At 43.1% G+C, this 19,265-nt stretch overlaps 1 protein-coding gene across 3 annotated transcripts in view; it reads left to right on the top strand.

Moving 5' to 3' along the window:
* NHEJ1 (non-homologous end joining factor 1) overlaps positions 1 to 18,859 on the top strand; it is a 90,691-nt gene extending 71,832 nt beyond the window's left edge. For 2 of the 3 annotated variants that reach the window (XM_012740220.2, XM_012740218.2), the window contains exons 6-8: positions 16,999 to 17,116; positions 17,734 to 17,852; positions 18,342 to 18,859. In XM_012740220.2, the coding sequence (XP_012595674.1) occupies positions 16,999 to 17,116; positions 17,734 to 17,852; positions 18,342 to 18,416 (312 nt within the window). In that variant the 3' untranslated portion in view covers positions 18,417 to 18,859. Of the gene's footprint in view, positions 1 to 16,998; positions 17,117 to 17,733; positions 17,853 to 18,341 lie in introns of those variants that run through there. The other variant, XM_076005961.1, reaches the window with a different exon arrangement.
* The last annotated feature ends 406 nt before the right edge of the window (positions 18,860 to 19,265 follow it).

The following is a 19,265-nucleotide window of genomic DNA, read 5'->3' as shown; positions in this document are numbered from 1 at the left end:
ACTAAAAATATATATACAAAAAATTAGCTAGGCATGGTGGTGCATGCCTGTAGTCCCAGCTACTCAGGAGGCTGAGGCAGCAGGATTGCTTGAGCCCAGGAGTTTGAGCCCAGCTGTGAGCTAGGCTGACACCATGGCACTCACTCTAGCCTGGGCAACAAAGTGAGACTCTGTCTCAAAATAAATAAATAAATAAATATCCACTGTTACCCAATGAGTCTTTGTGGTAGGGGTTTTTACCCTGGGATCTGCAGATCCCTTGGGAATCTGTGCTTAGAGTTCGGGGTTTCGTGAATCAAATAGGGGGAAAGTTGCATCTTTATTTTCATTAACCTGTAATGGATTTACCATTTCCTTTGATTATAAATGTGAGTAAAAAGCTACCATGTATTAGCAGAATCTATGACTTTGTCACCAGTGGAAATTATAGATATTTTCATGTCATTTTATACTTGCTGCAGAGATCTTGAAATACAGTTTGTGCTCATTACTACTTGAAATGTTGGTAGTTATTAGACCCACTATTAGATCTTGCTATTTAATGTGTTAATAAAGAAAAGCATATGTTATAATATTATAAATTTATTTTTTACTATTTGGATAACAGCATTTTATTTATTTATTTATTTTTTAGACAGAGTCTCACTCTGTTGCCCCAGCTAGAGTGCCGTGGGGTCAGCCTAGCTCACAGCAACCTCAAACTACTGGGCTCAAGCCATCTTCCTGCCTCAGCCTCCCAAGTAGCTGGGACTACAGGCATGTGCCACCATGCCCGGCTAATTTTTTCTATATATTTTTAGCTGTCCAAGTAATTTCTTTATATTTTTCATAGAGACAGGGTCTCACTCCTGCTCAGGCTGTTCTTGAACTCCTGCCCTTGAGCAATCCTCCCACCTCGGCCTCCCAGAGTGCTAGGATTATAGGTGTGAGCCACCGCGCGCGCGCCCAGCCTGCAGCATTTTAATTAATTGGTTTTCTTCCTAATCCTATGAGTTCTGTTTTATGCATTTAAAAAGGATCCCTGGCCTTTGCCAGACTTCCAGGAGAATTCATGGCACAAAAAAAGGCTTAGCATCCATGGTCTATGGCTTTTGGATCACATGCTTGATGGAGAGAACCTGATTGGTCTTGGGATTGAGTTCTCTTGGGTCAGAAGTCCACCCTTGATCTAACTAGCTGGGACCAGGAAGTCAGTGTCACATAGTACAGATTTGTTCCCCCTTGTCTTGCCCTTTCAAGGACTTATTCACCCGCAAGAAGATAATCCTCTTGTGGCACACGTTCTCCCATTAAGGGAGCATAACTGAGCTGACCACCTTAGTTTACTTTGTAGTCATTTGTATTTTAGATAGAGGACAGTTTCCTTCCATAGTCATATTGTATTATCTCTCTAGAAAATATGTGCTATTGGTCATCAGAGGAACCAAGTAATATAGTGTGGATAGATCAATATGATTCCAGAAAGAGCTCTACTATGTGTGGTAAGAAAACACATTAAGGGATTGGAATAGCAAAGTTTTGATATTGAACGAAAAAATGTATTCTCCCCCCACCCCCAGGATCACTGGATTCTGAGAGAGCTGCTACTCTTCTACACTCATTTTCTTCAAATTATAGATTGTTCCATTGTAAACCTGTCGGGGATGGGCTCAGTATATTTACAGAATACGCAAAGTCCTTATACTAGGAGAACAATGTGATACTTACCTGCTCAAAGAGGAACAAAGATGCTTAATGCTGAGGTCAGACATTCTTCTAACCTAGGGCTGAGTTAGTAATTTAAGTGCAGAGATTTCTAGGGAATCTCATTTTCCTGGGACATTCAGATTTAGTTGCAAAACATCATTTCCTGCATAATTCTGTTTCTCTTTGCCATTTTTCCTACAGTCACATCATTAATTCTGATAGATCATTGGCAGCAATGATTTGGCCCAGGGCTAATGGTTGGCTTGTTCCTGTGGATTTCCTTCCTATATTCAATTGAATGTGTTATTCAGATTTTATAGACATACCTTTACCCCAGCCCTACCCTCCAGATACACCCCAATGGCATTGCTTCTAATACACGTTAAGAGCAGGGAGTTAGTTAGGGGCTGGGGCTAGAAAATCTCTGACAGAGGTAAAAAAAATTCTGTCTGCTTTCTGCTCTTCCCTCAAAGCAGACTATATCAATACGTATATCATAGAAATGAACATGTTTTGCTAAACCCACATTCATTCATTTATTTTTTTTTGTACCTAGAATAAGCTAGCTCAGAGAAGGTACCAAGTGATTCTAGAATGAATAAATGTATCTGTTTCTGTGGCTTGAAGGTTTGTTCCTGATTCTGCTTTCAGGACATTATCTCCTGCTATCAAGCAAGGATTTATTCATTAATTTTATATATATACACATACATACATACACCCTTGTTTGATTAATAAAAAAATTTGAAGCAGCTTTTTCAGTAACCCTTTGAATTTTATTATCTCCCATTTCTGGAAAACGGTGTTACTTTGGCCTTTCCTCAGAGAGTTTGTGTAGAATATATTTCCTAGAGTCGAATTCAGCATCTCTAAACCTCAGACTGGTTTAGCAGGAAACAGCTTTTAGGATGAAGTCAGACTCAATGATAGAGAAGCTCAGACTATGGGAAGAAACCATCAAATTCAGGGCATTGAATTTGAAAGGTACCAAGGGCTCAGCACTTTCAGGTTCAGTCATTTCATCTCTACAGGACTTAGGGAGACTCTTGCCACCCAAACTCTGTCCCCTACCTGGCCCTATACCCCAGCCAGTATATAGCTTTCCAGATACTGATTATTCTTGCCCTTAGAATGCTGATTTGAATAGCTTTATAAGGAAAGAACTTGTAGAAATGGCCCTGAGGTTGTGGTGTTTGCTGTAGCTCAATCTCCAATGGGCTGTGAGCACAGAAATCCAGGGCTGCAGAAGAAAGAACTGAGAAGTCCCCAAAGTTCCAAATTCTTGCTTTTTGGACTCAGTGAGAGATTAGCACCCAAGAGCTCATATCTAACTGGGCTAGTCAGAAGAAGGTCCTCAACCAGGACTAGGATAAACTTTCATCCCAAAACTTTTCCACAAATACAGACCGACCATACGCTCCATGAGGGCCATGGCCCTGTCTCTACCTGCAAACTGAATTCCAAGCCCGTATTTCAGTGCCTGGTCTCTAGTAGACACGCAGCATGTATCTGCTGGATGAGTGGTCCCTGAACTCTAGAGGATCACACCCCAGTGGGGGAGATAGGAAACAAGTAAACAAATAATTGAAACTTATAGTTAATTGAGGAAATAGAATAGAGTGCTTCAGATGATTGGTCAGTGGACCAGAAGAAGTGATGTTTAAACTGAAACCTGAAAGATGAGAAGGAACCAACCACTCGAGTTGGGGGACGTAGATATGTAGGAGACGCCTGTAAGCCCCTGGCCAGTTAGCAGTAGTGCTGAGGAGGAAGTCTGCATGCCTATTGATCTAGATTTTTGTAGGCTATTTGTGGAAAAAGAAGGGCCTACTGTTGATTCATGGTTAGTCTGTTCACTGCTGCCCCCACCCCACACTGTTCCTTACATATCCAGCTTTGTTTTGCAAGGCCTCAGACCTAGTGCTGTTGACTGGGAATCAAAGGCTCCAGTGTGTGGCTGGCCACGAAGAACAATTATTTGTTTATGTGTCTGACTCCCCAGCCAGACTATGAGCTCCTTGAGGGCAGTGAACCCTGTCTTATCCTTAGGATACAGTCCGCTATTTGGTATATTCGACGATTTTGTGTAATGATTGAATTATTAATAATAGTTAATATTTATTGAGTACTTCTTATGTGCCAGGCTCTATATTGAGCATTTTCATGCATTATCTCATTTAATCCTCATAATAACGCTATAATGCAGGTGAAATTATCATTATTTTTTAAGAGACAGAGTCTTACTCTGTTACCCAGGCTGGAGTGTGGTGGACTCCATCATAGTGGAGGCTCCAACATAGCTCACTGACACTTCAACTCCTGAGTTCAAGTGATCCTTCTACTCAGCCTCCCTAGTTGCTGGGACTATAGGCATATACCACCACACCTGGCTAATTTTTGTTTTTATAGAGATGGGGTCTCACTGTGTTGCCCAGGCTGATCCCAAACTCCTGGCCTCAAGTGATTCCCCTGCCTTGGCCTCCCAAAGTATTGGGATTACAGGTGTGAGCCACCATGCTCAGCTTGTAGTTAGTATTACTATTCCCAATAAACAGAGAAACTAAGGCACTTAGGGAGATGAAGTAATGGACCTGTGATTTGAGTATAAGCAATTTAATTCCAGAACCCACACTATTTCTGCTGAAATAAAGTGATCTTCCTGGTTGCCTTCAAGTAGCTGAGATTGTGTAGAATTCTCAAGAGAACAGAATATGTTACACCATTATCCCATGTTAACAATCCTTGTGACAACCCTCATTGATAGGAATTACTTTACTCATTTTATAGTGAGAAAATTGAGGTTCAAAGAAATTAAGTCACTTGGCCAAGATTATAAAACCAATATGTAAGTGGTGGACTTATTTTCAAAATTAGCTGTCTAGATTCTGTGGTCTTTCACCATTCCATGCTAACCCTAGCTGCTCAGTCACTAGGCAGGTATCTGTTCTGCTGACTGTGTTAAAGGTCCTTTTAAAGTTGTCCAGGCCTGTTGGGAGCCTGAGAGTCTATTCCTAAGAGAGGAAACAGAGTGGAGAACAGGCAAAAGAAAGTGGGAGAGAAAGATTTTATGTTTTTTTTATCCTTTAAAAAAATTAAGCTATAATCCACATATCATGAAATTTTATTTTTTATTTATTTAATTTTTGGAGACAGAATCTCACTTTGTTGCCCAGGCTAGCGTGAGTGCTGTGGCATCAGCCTAGCTCACACCAACCTCAAACTCCTGGACTCAAGCGATCCTTCTGCTTCAGCCTCCTGAGTAGCTGGGACTACAGGCATGCGCAACCATGCCCGGCTAATTTTTTCTATATATATTAGTTGGCCAATTAATTTCTTTCTATTTATAGTAGATAAGGGTTCTTGCTCTTGCTCAGGCTGGTTTGGAACTCCTGACCTTGAGCAATCTGCCCGCCTCAGCCTCCCAGAGTGCTAGGATTACAGGCGTGAGCCACCGCGCCCGGCCCACATATCATGAAATTTACTGAAAAGTATACACCAAGAATATATAACTCAGTAGTTTCAGTATATTCACAAGGTTATGCAACCATAACTACTGTCTGATTCCAGAACATTTTCATCACCCCAGTTCTCTTGGGTATAAACCTAGGAGTAGAATTGCTGGGCCACGTAGTAACTCTTTATTTAAATTTTTGAGTAACTGCCTGTTTTCCATAGTGATTTATCTTTTATTAATAACCTTTTAAAATTGAAATATAAGATGCATATAGAAAAGTGCCCATAAGTGTATAGCTTTCAGAATTATTACAAAATAAACATAGCTGTATAACCAGCACCCAAATCACAAACTAGAAAATTTCCAGGCCGGGCGTGGTGGCTCATACCTGTAATCCTAGCACTCTGGGAGGCTGAGGCAGATGGATCGTTCAAGGTCAGGAGTTCAAGACCAGCTTGAGCAAGAGCGAGACCCCGTGTCTACTAAAAATAGAAAGAAATTAATAGGCCAACTAAAAATATATATAGAAAAAATTAGCCCGGCATGGTGGTACATGCCTGTAGTCCCAGTTATTTGGGAGACTGAGGCAGAAGGATCACTTGAGCCCAGGAGTTTGAGGTTGCTGTGAGCTAGGCTGATGCCATGACACTCTAGCCTGGGCAACAGAGTGAGACTCTGTTTCAAAAAAAAAGAAAAAAGACAACTCAATAGAAAATTGGCAAAAGGCTTAGTCATATCTAAATGACCAATAATTACATGAAAATGTACATAACTACATTGGGGAAATTAAAACCACAATAAGATATCACTACATATTCACCATAATGGCTATAAGGAAGAAGGCAGATAATATCAAGTGTCAGCAAAGATGTGGTACAACCAGAACTTTCACATACTGTTTGTGTGAGTATAAATTGATATAGTCATTTTGGATAATGATTTGGCAGTATCTACTAAATCTAAACATATACATATCTATGACTCGGCCATTTCATTCCACTGTATATACCCAACACAAGTGGATAAATAGCTGTGGTTAGTCTTACAATGAAATATTATACAGCAATGAAAATTTAAATAATACTATTACATTCAGCAACATGAATGAATTTCATTAATATGTTGTTGAGTGAAAGAAGTCAGACACAAAAGAGTTTCTCACCTGACTTGTTTTTTTTCTTAGAGTTTTTCATTTATTTTGAAAATGAGTCCTTTGTTGATTATATGTATTGCAAATATTTTCTCCCACTCTATAGATTGCTTTTTTGCTCTCTTAAGTGTGTCTTTTGATGAACAGAAGTTCCTAATTTTAATCTAATCCAATGTACCAATCTTTTCCTTTATGGTTTGTGTCCTGTTAAGAAATCTTTACCTGCCCAAGGTAATGAAGATCAAGACCTTGTGGGAAGAGAGAGAGAGAGAGAAAAAGAGAGAGAGAGAGAGAGTGTGTGTGTGTCTGTATGGGGAGGTGGTGCATCACCCCATAAAGTAACATTTCTCAGGGCACTGTCACCCTACAGAAAGGCAGGCAGCAGGCAAGGTGGGGGCAGGGAGTTTACGAGAACGCAGCCGTCATGGGCTGTGTTCCCAGCTGTCAAGCGTGTAATCTGGTTTGAAAGAGAATCCCTTTGGTGGTGTAGGTCCTATAGAGAATACTGCAGGGTCCTCTAAATCACCTGTGCCTTACAGACCCAGCTGACTGTCCTTGTCCTCTCTTCTCCACTAAACAGGAAAAAAAATGAAATCTGCACTCCCGCACAGTGCTAGCGGCACAGGGCAGGGATCAAGAGCTTTCAGAGCCAGAATGCCTGCCTTACAGCTGTGGTTTTCTTTCTGTTATTAAACCTGATGCCTTTTTCTTTCCGATCTCTACCACATTGTTTCGTTTCCATTTGGGAAAAGGTTGAGCTGGCTGAACTGAGAGAGGTGCTAAACTAAAGTTCAGACTGGTTGTCCCCCTGCTAGGCTGGTCAGACCCCCTCCCTGAGCCAGAGCTGACAGAGCTGTTTGTTCTTCTTGGAGAAGGAGTGGGAGTAGAGAAAAGAAGGAATGAGAGTTGCTACTGCCCTTTCTGAGGGGCTGTGAGGATCCGTCCCCCCCAGGAAACCACTTTCGTCCCCTGAGCCCCTTTGCTGCTCGTTAGTTGCTCTCCAGACTAGAAAGCCATGGTTTGTGCTGGGGCTGGGTGGGGCTCCAGGGACAGTTTAGGCTCTGGCCCTCCAAAGGGGAGGGGGTGGTTATGGAGTGAGCAGAGGGTCACAGCTCAGTCTGTACCATTTGCTTGTCACCTTGAGAAGTTCCACCTTGTCTAGCAAAACCTCCTTTCAGAGGCAGCCACCACAAAGGGCTCTTATGAGAGCAGCTGCCCCCGCCCCCACCTCCACTTCCACTCCCTTTACCATTATTTTTCTTTTGGGGCAGAGCTGAGGGGCCTTCCTGCTATGACTCTGAGGGGCTGTACTTGTTTTAAAAGGAGATTCAGAGTCTAGAGCCTCCCCATACGAGAGATTGATTTCTCTCATTTTCCTGTACCCTTGGAGGATACTCAAGGGGTGAAGTAAGGCTTTCCTTCTCTAGAGAGCGTTTTGTCTTTCTCTCTCTCAGCCTGTTGAGCTATCTGGAGATTTAAGAAAGTTGGTGAGAGCTAGCTTCTAGTACTACTAGACCTTGGAACAAGAACCAACTTCCTTACAGGGGTCAGGGGTGGGATGGAGAAATGGATGTCTCATTGGGTGATTCTAAGAGGCATTTTGGTGTAATGGTTCAAGTGTAGGTTCTAGAGTTCAACTTTAAGGGTCTTCTACTTCCCCATTCTGCTGTTATCTTGGTCAAGTTACTTAACATCTTTGAGCCTTTGTTTTCTTGTATACAAAGTGGGAATGCTTTTAGTGTCTAACTGATAGGGTTATTGTGAAGGTTAATTGAGATGATGTATTAAAATTTGTAGCCTAGCACCTAGCACATAGAACGCATTTAAAAAGTGAGTTAATCTCACTAATATTATTCAAGCCTTCTGTTTAGACTTCTCTTTCTGGTCTTTCTTCCCATCCCCCCCTCTTTCGCCTGTGCAGTCTAGGGAGCTAGCAAGGCCTCAGGCTGAAGCAGAAAAATCTGAATAGTGTAAGTAGGACCTGGACTTTATCTCAAATTGTTATGAACTCTGCATCTTATCTTGCTCCATTGTATTTCCAGCCTTGAGAGAGAGAATGAAGCAGCAAGACGGTCCCAATTTGAAAGGAGGCCACAAAGAAAATGATTTATTAGTAGTGACTTGACTAGATTGTATACATGTATGCACCCATTCTCCCACCTTGTTTTAAAATGGGGGAGGGGCAAGATGCAGTATAATTTCATTAATTTTCAAGGTCCCTAAACATAAGACCAAGTTCAGGCTTTTCTGTCTTCTTTTCCCTTTTAGCCCAGCACTCAGGGGCTGGGGGCTAGTCACAGAGCATGGCAAGACCAGCAGCGGTGGGCAGAATGGTCAGAGAAGGCCTTCTTGGGGCACAGACCCAAACAAAGCTGAATCAGACCAAACACAGGAGTGGGGTCAGCTGTCTCCTTGATTTCACAGACAGACCTTCAAGGGCAGTGTGCCTTGTGTACTTAGGCTACTGTGTTCTCTCCCCAGTCACAAAGCTGTCTATCTGTAAACTGATAGAGTGGTATTCTGTGAGGGACAAAGAGCAGGCCCCCTCAGGGTTGGATCTTGCTCAGAGACAGAGTCAGCCACATGAAAATTTAAATGAGGAAATGAGGAGAAAGGAGAGTGAAATGGTTGTCTTTTAAAAATCTGGAAATCACTCACAGATTTTTCTCTGTCCTATTAATGTGTTTTCTCTCAAACTCTGAGGAAACTGTGAGATTAATCCCATCAAAAATCATTTGTCTATTAACTTTTTGTATGATGTATCTCCCGGTCATGTTTTTCTGTTTTTCAAATAGCCCATACTGAGTGTGTATTATTTAAAAATGGAAATGACATAGCTGAGCATTTTGTGCAAGTCACAGTAGGAAGCAGGAAATGGTGGTGAAGAGTTCCTGGCTGAAGCATTGTTAGAAAAGTTGGGCTATGTGGAATACTTTTGCTAAAATTCTGTGGGAAGCAATCTGCTTGTGCTTTGTGTGCCTGTGGAGAGAGAAGTAAGTAGCTTTACTCTCCACTGTTATACCTGCCCCCCAAAAGAGAGTGAGAGAATGAAGGTGAAACCTTGGCCTCTTAGATAGATCCTGAAGAATTGGGAGAATAACAGATCTTTGAGAAGCAACAAAAGCTGTTTCGAGTGGGTAAGGAGACATAATACATACTGAGCATGCTCCCTTTGCAAATCTCATCTCCTATAAGCCTTCTATCAGTCTCATAAAAGCAGGTGTTAGTCTCCTCATTTTTCTGGTGAGGGAACATAGGAAAAAGAGGTTAGTAACAGCTGATAACTGGCAAAGCCAGGATTTAAACCCAGGGCCTTTTGCTACAAAAACCATGATGCCTTGGTCTTTACTAGAGACTGAGGAGTAGCCTAGTGTGGTGATGCTGGACAGTGCACTACCTACAGGTTACTAGCTAGATTTCCATGACTCTGGCTCCCTGATCTGGGCCCTGATCACTCACTGGATTGTTAGAAGATCATTTGCTTTGGGATGCCAGTGGAGAAAAGTTAACACAGATGCTCCTCAACTTACAATGGGGTTATGTCCCAATAAACTCATCCTAAGCTGAAAATATTCTAAGTCGACAGTGCATTTTTGACTTAGGACATTTTAATTTTCAATGGATTTATCCAGAGGTACTCCAATTGTAAGTTGAGAGAATTGCTTTCACATCATCAGTAAAGTAGAAAAATTAAGTCAGGGACCATCTGTAATTGGATCAGATCCTGATTTCTCTATGTACTTTGCCATTGGGTATTTATTGAGCCTTCTTCGTTCAGTGTGCCTTGCAAAGGGAAGGAACAAACATTTCTTGGGGACTTACTCTATTCTCTCATTTAATCCTTTCACAAACTCTGTTATGTCCCTGTTGTTAAGTCTCAGGCCTTCTTCCCTCAACTCCCAATAGCTCTCTTTCCCTGCTTTCCCTTCTCTCTCTCAAAATAAGACATTAAGTATAATAACTTGCCCAAAGAGTCACAGCTCACAGATAAAAACCACCTTAGGTACAAATCCAAGTCTATGAGACTCTAAAGTCAGAACTTTAGTACACTTTTACTTCTCCCTTTTTTCCCCCCTAAGAATTTCTTTCCTAATTTCTGGATAGTCTTGCTTCTTCCTATTTGAGTTAGAAGCCACTTTCAACTTTCTTTTTTTACACACTGATGCTTTCCTTATGCATTGGGTTCACATTTCCTTCTGACTCTCACCCTTTTATAAGCTAGATCTGTGTTATGGATCCAGAGGCCATTTCAGGTTATCTTTAATTTAGAGGTTTCATTTTAGATGTCTGGATCATTCCTTTGTAGCATCTACTTTATTCCCTAGAGTGGAGTCATCCTTGACTCCTTTCACATCCTACACCTGGTCTATCACCTTGAAGGTATGTTGGCCATACCTGCAAATATATACAAAATCTTGTCTCTTCTTACCTCCCCCACTGCTCCCACCCTGGTCCAAGCTACCCTCATCTCTCACGTGATTATTATAGCAGCTTCCCAACTGGTCTGCCTACTTCTTCTCTTGCCTTTTTACACTCAGACTGATCCTTTTAAAATGTAAATCAGATCATTTCTCTCTTATGCTTATAAGCTCTAATGGTTTCTCATCTTACAGAATAAAAGATAATGTGCTTGGCCTGTGTGGTGGCTCACTCCTGTAATCCTAGCACTCTGGGAGGCTGAGGGGGGCGGATCGCTCAAGGTCAGGAGTTAGAAATCAGCCTGAGCAAGAGCAAGACCCCGTATCTACTAAAAAAAATAGAAATAAATTAATTGGCCAACTAAAAATATATAGAAAAAATTAGCTAGACATGGTGGCCCATGCCTCTAGTCCCAGCTATTTGGGAGGCTAAGGCAGGATGATCTCTTGAGCCCAGGAGTGTGAGGTTGCTGTGAGCTAGGCTGATGCCACGGCACTCTAGCCTAAGCAACAGAATGAGACTCTGTCTCTAAATAAATAAATAATGTTCTGCATTACTTCATGATTTCAAATAAACACAGACACATATCCACATGCCTACCCTGCTTTTCCTCTGATATAGGGTAAGCATCTGATTTATTGTTCAAATTAAGACATTCATAAGAGAGAAAGGGAGCTCTATTAGTAATTAAAGGGACAATAAACGTAAACTGGGACTTTCTCAGGCAAATTGGGAATCCGGTCACTTGACCCAAGTAACCACATGGATCAGTCTCTTATTTGGGTCTTTTTGTAATGTCACCCTCTTCGTGAGGCCTTCCTTCACCTCCGTTTAAAATTATAACATTACTGCCCTCAGTCCATATGCATTTGCTAATTTATTTTTCTCCATGGTACTATCACTATCTGACGGAGTGTAAGTTTTAATTAGCTATATATTAATATTTGTTGTTGATCTCCCCTCTAGAATGTAAACTTCAAGAGGGCAGGATTTTTATCTCTTTTGTTCACTACACTATATTCCCAGCATCTAAATAGTCCTGAACACCATAGTAGATGGTCAGTAAATATTTGTAAAATATGAATGGATTGGCAGAGGAGGAGTTGTGTTTCTTGAAGAGTCTTTCTCACTAGCCTCCTCTTCCTCAGTCATTTTGTTGTTCCTTTCTCTTTATGTTGGCAAATCTTCTGGCAATTTGAGACCTTAGAAGAGTTTTCTAATGTGCTCTTATCCCTAAGAAATGCTAATGATAAACATTACCACGATTTCCTAAACTGAGACTTGGGCTCCCTTGGGAAGGAAGTTTGTATCCAGACCAGCAGTGTTTGCCACATTACGAGAGGAATTTTTGCCCTTAGGGAAGTCACGTGTTGGGGGCCCTGCCCTGGCGGTTGTGATATTGTGACGGTCAGTGCCAGGCCCTTGGGGCTGTGCCAGTTTCTGGGGCTGGTGCCAGAATCACAGACCTGTTCAAAGGCTGATGCTGGAGAGCTCCAGTTAGTTTGTTTTCCTTTTTTCTTCTGTCTGTTAAATCTGTATCCTCAGACTATGAGCCCTTATTTATAGGGTAAGCAGTAGTATACCAGGGTCTAGCCTTTCTTACCCAGGATTCTAAAAGTTTCTCTTCTTTTTTTTTCTTTTTGAGGCAGGGTGCCTCTGTCACCCAGACTGGAGCGCAGTGGCCTGATCATAGCTCACTGCAGTGTTCAACTCCTGGGCTTGAGTGATCCTCCCGCCTCAGCCTGAGTAGATAGGACTAAAGGCACATACCACCACACCCAGCTAATTTTTTTTTTTTTTTTTTTGAGACAAGGTCTCGCTATGTTGCCCAGGCTGGTGTCCAACTCCTGGCCTTAAGCAATTCTCTTGCCTTAGCCTCCCAAATTGCTGGGATTACAAGCATGAGCCACCACACAGGTCTAAAAGTTTCTTTTCTGAAACGGTCTCAGAGGAAAGGAGGGGTGAAAGTGGAAGGCGAGGCAAACCACTTAATTCTAGTTGCAAGTAACAGGTGGGATCTCTCCAACAAATCCTGAGGGAGTCTTAGAATTTCTGGACCACTGGGAAAGAGTTTCAGGCTTGATGAAGATGAGAGTTATGGGAAGTTTAGGCCCTAGGAACCAAGATGGGCTGCAGTAGGGACATGAAGGGGAAGTAAAATGCCCTATAGGATTTCTGTAACTTTGGTTTTCCTAAAGTTTCTGATATTGCTGTATAGCAGGAACTAAATTCTTAGTGAATTGGAGATGGGAGAGTAAAATAGCTCTTGTGGCTTTGTACTAGAAGTAAGTAGTCAAGAAGTACTCAAAGAGTTTAAGTCAGTGTAACAGAAAGAGCCTGAAAACGGAAACCTAAAGGAAGCTTCTGATTCATCATCATTGTATCAATATTAGTTTGGAGCTAGGGAAGCTTTGGCAAACAGTTATATAGTAGAGAAAGCCACTTTATGAAACAAAAGGAAATTCCCAGGGGTGCAGCCTTAATTCAGAAAATGAAGTCTTTTGCAATCCATCCAGTGAATGTGAACTTAGCTGTCTAGTCTCATTTCCCATGAGATATATCCATATATCCTATCTTTTCACAAGCTCACAAGCTTCCAGCACCCTCGGAATCTAACTTTGCAAGGCTTACCTTGATATCACCACCTCTGCAGCTTTTTGCAGGACTCTTAGTCAAAATTTATCCCTTTCTTCTTCTCTGGGTTCCTGTTACCCTTTGTTTATCACTCTGCTTTAGCAAGTCACAGAAAACAGAACAAAAACAAGACAACATGTATCTACCTATTTCCCACATGCAGATATGAACTCTGAGGTAGGGACGCTTGACTTGTTTATCTTTGTGTTAACTCAGACCTATTGTGAGGAGGGAAGGATTGATGCACCTGTTTGCCCTGCCCCTGGTCCTGCGGTGCTTGGCGTACAGTAGAATGTCAGTAACCTTTTTGCTGACTAGAATTGGTTCTGGCTTAATCAGATGAACACGTTATATGAATAGGCTGACCTAACTCTTCTTTCCCGCCCCACTCTGGGCAGTGACCCGCTTTGTGGCTGGTACACCGTGCTCCTGGCTCAATCGTACTTATAGCAGGGGTACTGTTTGCTTTGCTTAGTCCTGACTCCAGCATTCTCCCTTTGATCTCTGCCGCCTGGCCCAGCCAGCCCCTGCCATTGTCCTGCCCAGGGAGCTAATGTTTCTGCTTCCCAGGCTCAGGCTTCTCTACCTCTCTTCCCTAGCTAGCATATTCTGAGATGCCCAAGGGATCCACGATGGTAAGAAACAGCTAGAATGGGATTAAGGGTATGGCCTCTCAGCCCCTAAGGTTACCAGCCCAGACCACCTGCCTCCTTTTTTATTGTCACCTTGGGGAGTTTGTTCCTTAGCTGGATGGCAGAGGATTTGGGATATGAGGGATTGTAGGCTGTGATACTGGGAGAGGCTGGACTGCCCTTTTGACTAAAATTCTGTTGTTCAGAGAAGTAAATAGAGTTGTTATTATATTTGTAAGCCCTGAAGTCAGACTGCCTGGATTCTAATCCTGCTCTATCACTTACTAGCTTTGACTAAGTACTTTAGCCAGATGGGGTCAGCTAGTGACTACCATGTTCATCATTCCCAAGTAGTTATTAAGCCCTTATCGTGGGCTAGGGGATGTTCTAGTGTTAAGGCAAGTGTACAGCTCTTGACCGAGGAAAGAACTGAGCGGCATATGGAGAGTCAGAGAACAGTCATTATTCTTCCACAGCAGGCTCAGCACAGCTAGTGTTGCAGCTCTCCTCCCATCTTCTGATCTTCTGCCCTCCTTCCTTGTTCTCCTCCTGCTTTTATACCCTTGGTAGGGCTCAAAAAGCGTCCAATCAACTACAAACTTTAACATCCAATCAGCAACAAGCTTTAACATCCAATCAGTAACAGTGGGATTCAAAAATTACCCAATCAGGATCACGCGAGCAGCCTGACTGGGGGACAGGAGCAGGTAGCCCAGCTTTAAGCGATGGCCCTGACAGTGGACTTCGGCATGGGGGCCCAGACACATTGACGCGAGAGCCGGGACAGCAGGCATACGGGAGGCCTGGCCCCAGCAGTGCACACCCACAGAGGCCTCCAGCCAACCCTGCACAGCACCGTCCTGCGGGGATGCAGAGCGGTGGCGAGGCAGCAAGCGGCCGTCCCAGCGCCTGACGCTTTCCGCGTCACTAGAGGCCAGGGAAATAGTAGTAAATAAGACAAAAACAGGTTAATACATTTAAAGTTCTTAGGGCAGTGCCTAGCACATAGTACTGGGCAAATATAGCAATATTCTGTTTCTAGTACTTTCTTGAGAATAGGTACCCTGTGGGATATCTTTGCCAGCAACCGAAGGACCAGATCTCTCTGAGAAGGGGAAGGATAGAGAAAGGGCAGCACTGGCTTTAATAGCCACACACTTCGGTGCTTCATTTTGAGGTGAAATACACAAGCTGGGTAAAGACGACCCTGGGAATTTATGTATCTGTTTAGTTCCATAGACCAGGAAAATGACCCTAGACTGCCTCATTCTGCCTAACCCATCTGAAAAGACAGCACACTGCCTACCAAGCTGTGTATGAGTGACCCTAAGGGAGGCTACATTTCTTGGCAATATGAAGGGAGAGCCTAGAGGCTCAAGATACAAGGAAAGAGAACAGCTGTTTCCCTCTCCACTAGCAGGGCTCTCTGGCTACAGATGGGAAGACCTTCTTATGGAGGAGGTGGCTTGGGGGTTAGAGAGCTGAGCCTAGGAAGAAGAGTGAGGCAGAGTGGAGGTGGCGTGGGCCTGACAGTTGCCTTCCCCGTTTCAGTATGTTCCTCAGAGGGAGCTCTGCACTCCTGAGCGATAACTGCTGGAGGCAAGTTTGGACTCAAGGCTCCTGGTCTGTTGTCTGTAGTTTCCAGTGACAGTCTAAGCCTGGTACAGTCGTTATGGGGGCAGGGTTGAAGTAGAAAGCTATGTTATGTTTCCTGGGGATCAACAAGCATTTCAGCCACCTTCACACTCGAGGAAAGATAACTGCATAAAGCCAACTGTGGTTCCGCACCTGCGTCCCTGCCCCTCATACTTTCTCTTTCGTTCTTCTTCCACAGAGGGTTTTCAGAAATGAATGCCCTTGCAGCACAAAAAAGGTGCCCTTGACATGAGATACAGGACAATCCAAGATTCTTGGGTGGGTTCCCACGTGAGCTGCCAACGTGGCTGCTCTTGGGGACTGGCTAACTGGGCTGGCAACCATGATGATTTGCATGCACAGGGACAGGTGACATCGTTCTGGGCTCTTTCCAAGATTCTAAAGTGCAGACGGGTTTGGGATCGTAGGACACCATACTCTTTCATCTCATTTTTATTGTACTTTGTTCAGTCTTCAGCTATTACTTCAACTCAGTTCAGCCAAGTATATGAAACTACAACTTGACAAAGCATTTTTCTATGGATATAAATCCACAGTTCATTCCATGGTGAAAGAAACATAAATATAATGTAATTGTAGCAGTGTTTCTCACTCCTTTTCTCATTGTCACTTCCCTAAGAAACATTTTAAGATTTTTTCCCCCCCAATCACCCCCTCTCAGAAAATTTTAATGCCACAGATATACCAAAAATCTGTTTATGTACCACGTGTATATCTGTGTTTTATATTTTAAAACAGTATGTTTTTTTACACTCAAAAAGCAGTTTTCACTCCTTTGGGAGAAATATCACCCCTGTTGAGAGTGTGGGTTCTAGTAAAGCACAATGGGATTGCAATGGGGAATATAAAATGGCGGGTGAGCCTCAAAATCTCTGTTGACTTTATTTCTCCCAGCACCTCTGACTGAACAACACAACTCCATGATTTTTTCTTATCTGTCAGTCTGTCATTCCCATTTTGCTCTCTCTCCCCTGTCCTGGATTTTATCCTTTTTCTCTCTCTAGTGTGGAAGTTTAGGAATCTGTACGACTCAGGGACAATGTAGGGAAGGTGATTTCCTAAAACTGTCCTCTGAGAAGTCATCCCTTTGGAAAAAAGAGCCTAGAGACCTATGGGATATTCATGGAAAAACATGGTAGACCAAGTAAGGATTGGGGGAAATGTTTGGAGTTGCCCTTCAAAGGAGAAGCCCTCCCAAGAAGTCTTTATATTGGTCCCAACAGGCTTGGATATGGACGCCCCCTATTGGATATAACTGCTTTATATAAATTTGTTTGGGGGTGATGCCATTTCTGCCAGTGAGATCAGATCTCTTTTCTCTGGCTATGTACAGTGTAACCAGTGACAGCATCTTCTTTCCTCTACAGAAACTACCAGCGGCATGCAGCATTGGTGATGGAAGGCCCTTTGTCCTGAATCTGCAGAGTCTCTATGTGGCAGTCACCAAACAAGAGGTCCAAGTGGGACAGAAGCATCAAGACACTGGTGAGTACCCAAAGGTGCCTGGTCTGCCTGAGGTTAGAGTTAGGGTCTAGCTTCATGCTGTCCAACATGATTCTGTAGCCATGTGAAACTATTTAAATTTAAATGAATAAAAATTTTAAAAATTAAAAAATTATTTCCTCATTTGTACTAGCCATACTCAGGGTAGCCACATGAGGCTAGTAGTCACCAAGTTGGACAGTGCAGATACAGAACATTTCCATCATTGTGAAAGTTCTGTTAGATGGCACTGGTGTAGGTGGTCAGGAGGGTTAGTGAGAGAACCAGGAGAAAGATTAATCTCCCTACCTGAGGCGTCTCAGGGAATATGTAGAAAAACAGTTGGCTATTGTGAGTCAAGGAAACTCTTATCCTGCCTGCTGAAAGTGGGCTTGAGGAATCTTCAGTGTCTAATAGAAACAGGGCTTTCTGAAAGGGAGCTGGAAATCCAGTACCAAACCCTGGCCTTTATCAGAATGCTTGATAAATGCTAATGTCCACCTCGTAAGAAGAAGGAATTTATCACTAACTTCTTCTTTTTTTTTGAGAGAGAGAGTCTCTGTTACCTGGGCCATCATGCCTGGTCTATCACTATCTTCTATTGATCATTCTGATTTCAGGAGATCCTCAGACCTCAAGCAGTACCTTCCTTCAAGGAACTGATAGCCAGTTGCTGAACCAGCCAGAACAACCGGTCTCCTCAGCACCAGCCCTCTCAGCGCCACAGAAAGAGCCCACAGTGAGTCATGAGCAGCTTCCTGGGTGGCGTTCCGAGAGTTGGAGGAGTTGACATCTATAGCCCCTGAGCCAGTGCTTCCTGTAATTGCCACTTAGTTGACACTGCCTCAACAATACTGAGGGATATTTGTGACCAGGCATCCAAATAGTGTATGTCTAGATGGAGAGTCATGGTCTGTCATATCTTTCCTTGCTGTCTCCTCTCTGCAGTTCTAGTACTAAATGATGAGCCTCGACTCCCTTTTCACTTTTTCCCACTCCCAGTGGTGGTGGTCTGTGAGTTGGTTCGTTGGGGGAGAAGGGACATATGCATCCCCTGCTCAGAGTCTTATATCACAATTACTGACTGACATAGACTTCGAAACACCCATGTCAGATACTTCCAGAAGGTCTTGTTCTAACTAGGAGCCATAAGAAGAAGAAAGTTCCATTCCTAAATTAAGTGAAACTGCTTCAAAACCCCTATTAACTTGGGTTCCTTTTTTTCTAGGGTACTTCAGGCCCTATTCAGAGACCTCAGCTGTCAAAGCTCAAGAGGAAGAAGCCAAGGGGTCTCTTCAGTTAACCTGGTGTTGTCTCAGCTGCTGAGGACGGCCTTGGAGAATAATAGCTTCTAAGCTTCTCCTTCAAAGGAGCTCACATGACAGAAACATCTCTAAAACAGGGTTATACAGTCAGAATCCACTATAAGGGCAAGAGAACTGAAGTTCATGTTGACAGGCTGCCTGAATGAGGACTGTTAACCAAGGGAAGCTTGGCTCCAACCCGCTGGGCATTGGCCTTCCCTATTCAAGTGGAAGCCAGTCTCTGAGAATCTCATGCCCTCCTCTCTTTTGGTGGAGGTTCTCTAGACCCAGGACCCTGTCATAGAATTTAGGCAGGTCAGCAAAAAGGCACGACATGCTCAGGAAGCTGTGGCTATCTTTCTTAAGAGTCTCTAGCCAGTCCCAGATGCTCCTCAGAGACCCACTTCTCTCTTTAGTGTGGAATAAAAAGCACTCACACTCCCCTGCTTTTGAGATCACTTATTCTGTGAAACTCATAACCCACCTCACTTCACTGGGCTTCACCTCATTGTTATCTCTGGATGAGTCTGTGCCCTCAGTCCAGGACTTCAGATTATTCTTCTTTGCTAAAGCCTAAGCTAAGCCTCCATTCAGAAACTTTGGTCTCAAGAACTCTCTTCATGGTGGGCACCAGACAGACAAATGACTGCTGCTCTCCTATGCCAAAGTTGGATATGTTTTTCTCTTTGTTTCCAAGGCGTAGACAACAGGTTAAACCACAGTGTGGGATGAAATTACAAAGAACTTCAAGCACTAGGGCTGAAGTAGGTTCCCACTGGAGTGGAAGAAAAAGGAATTTTTACTTTCTTGTTCTCCACTCCACTTCAAATAACATGTAACTAGAAGAA

The sequence above is a fragment of the Microcebus murinus genome, chromosome 8 (assembly GCF_040939455.1).
Source record: "Microcebus murinus isolate Inina chromosome 8, M.murinus_Inina_mat1.0, whole genome shotgun sequence".
Taxonomy (NCBI): Eukaryota; Metazoa; Chordata; class Mammalia; order Primates; family Cheirogaleidae; genus Microcebus; species Microcebus murinus.
The sequence above is the reverse complement of the archived record's forward strand: the minus strand, read 5'-3'. Positions and strand labels throughout refer to the sequence as shown.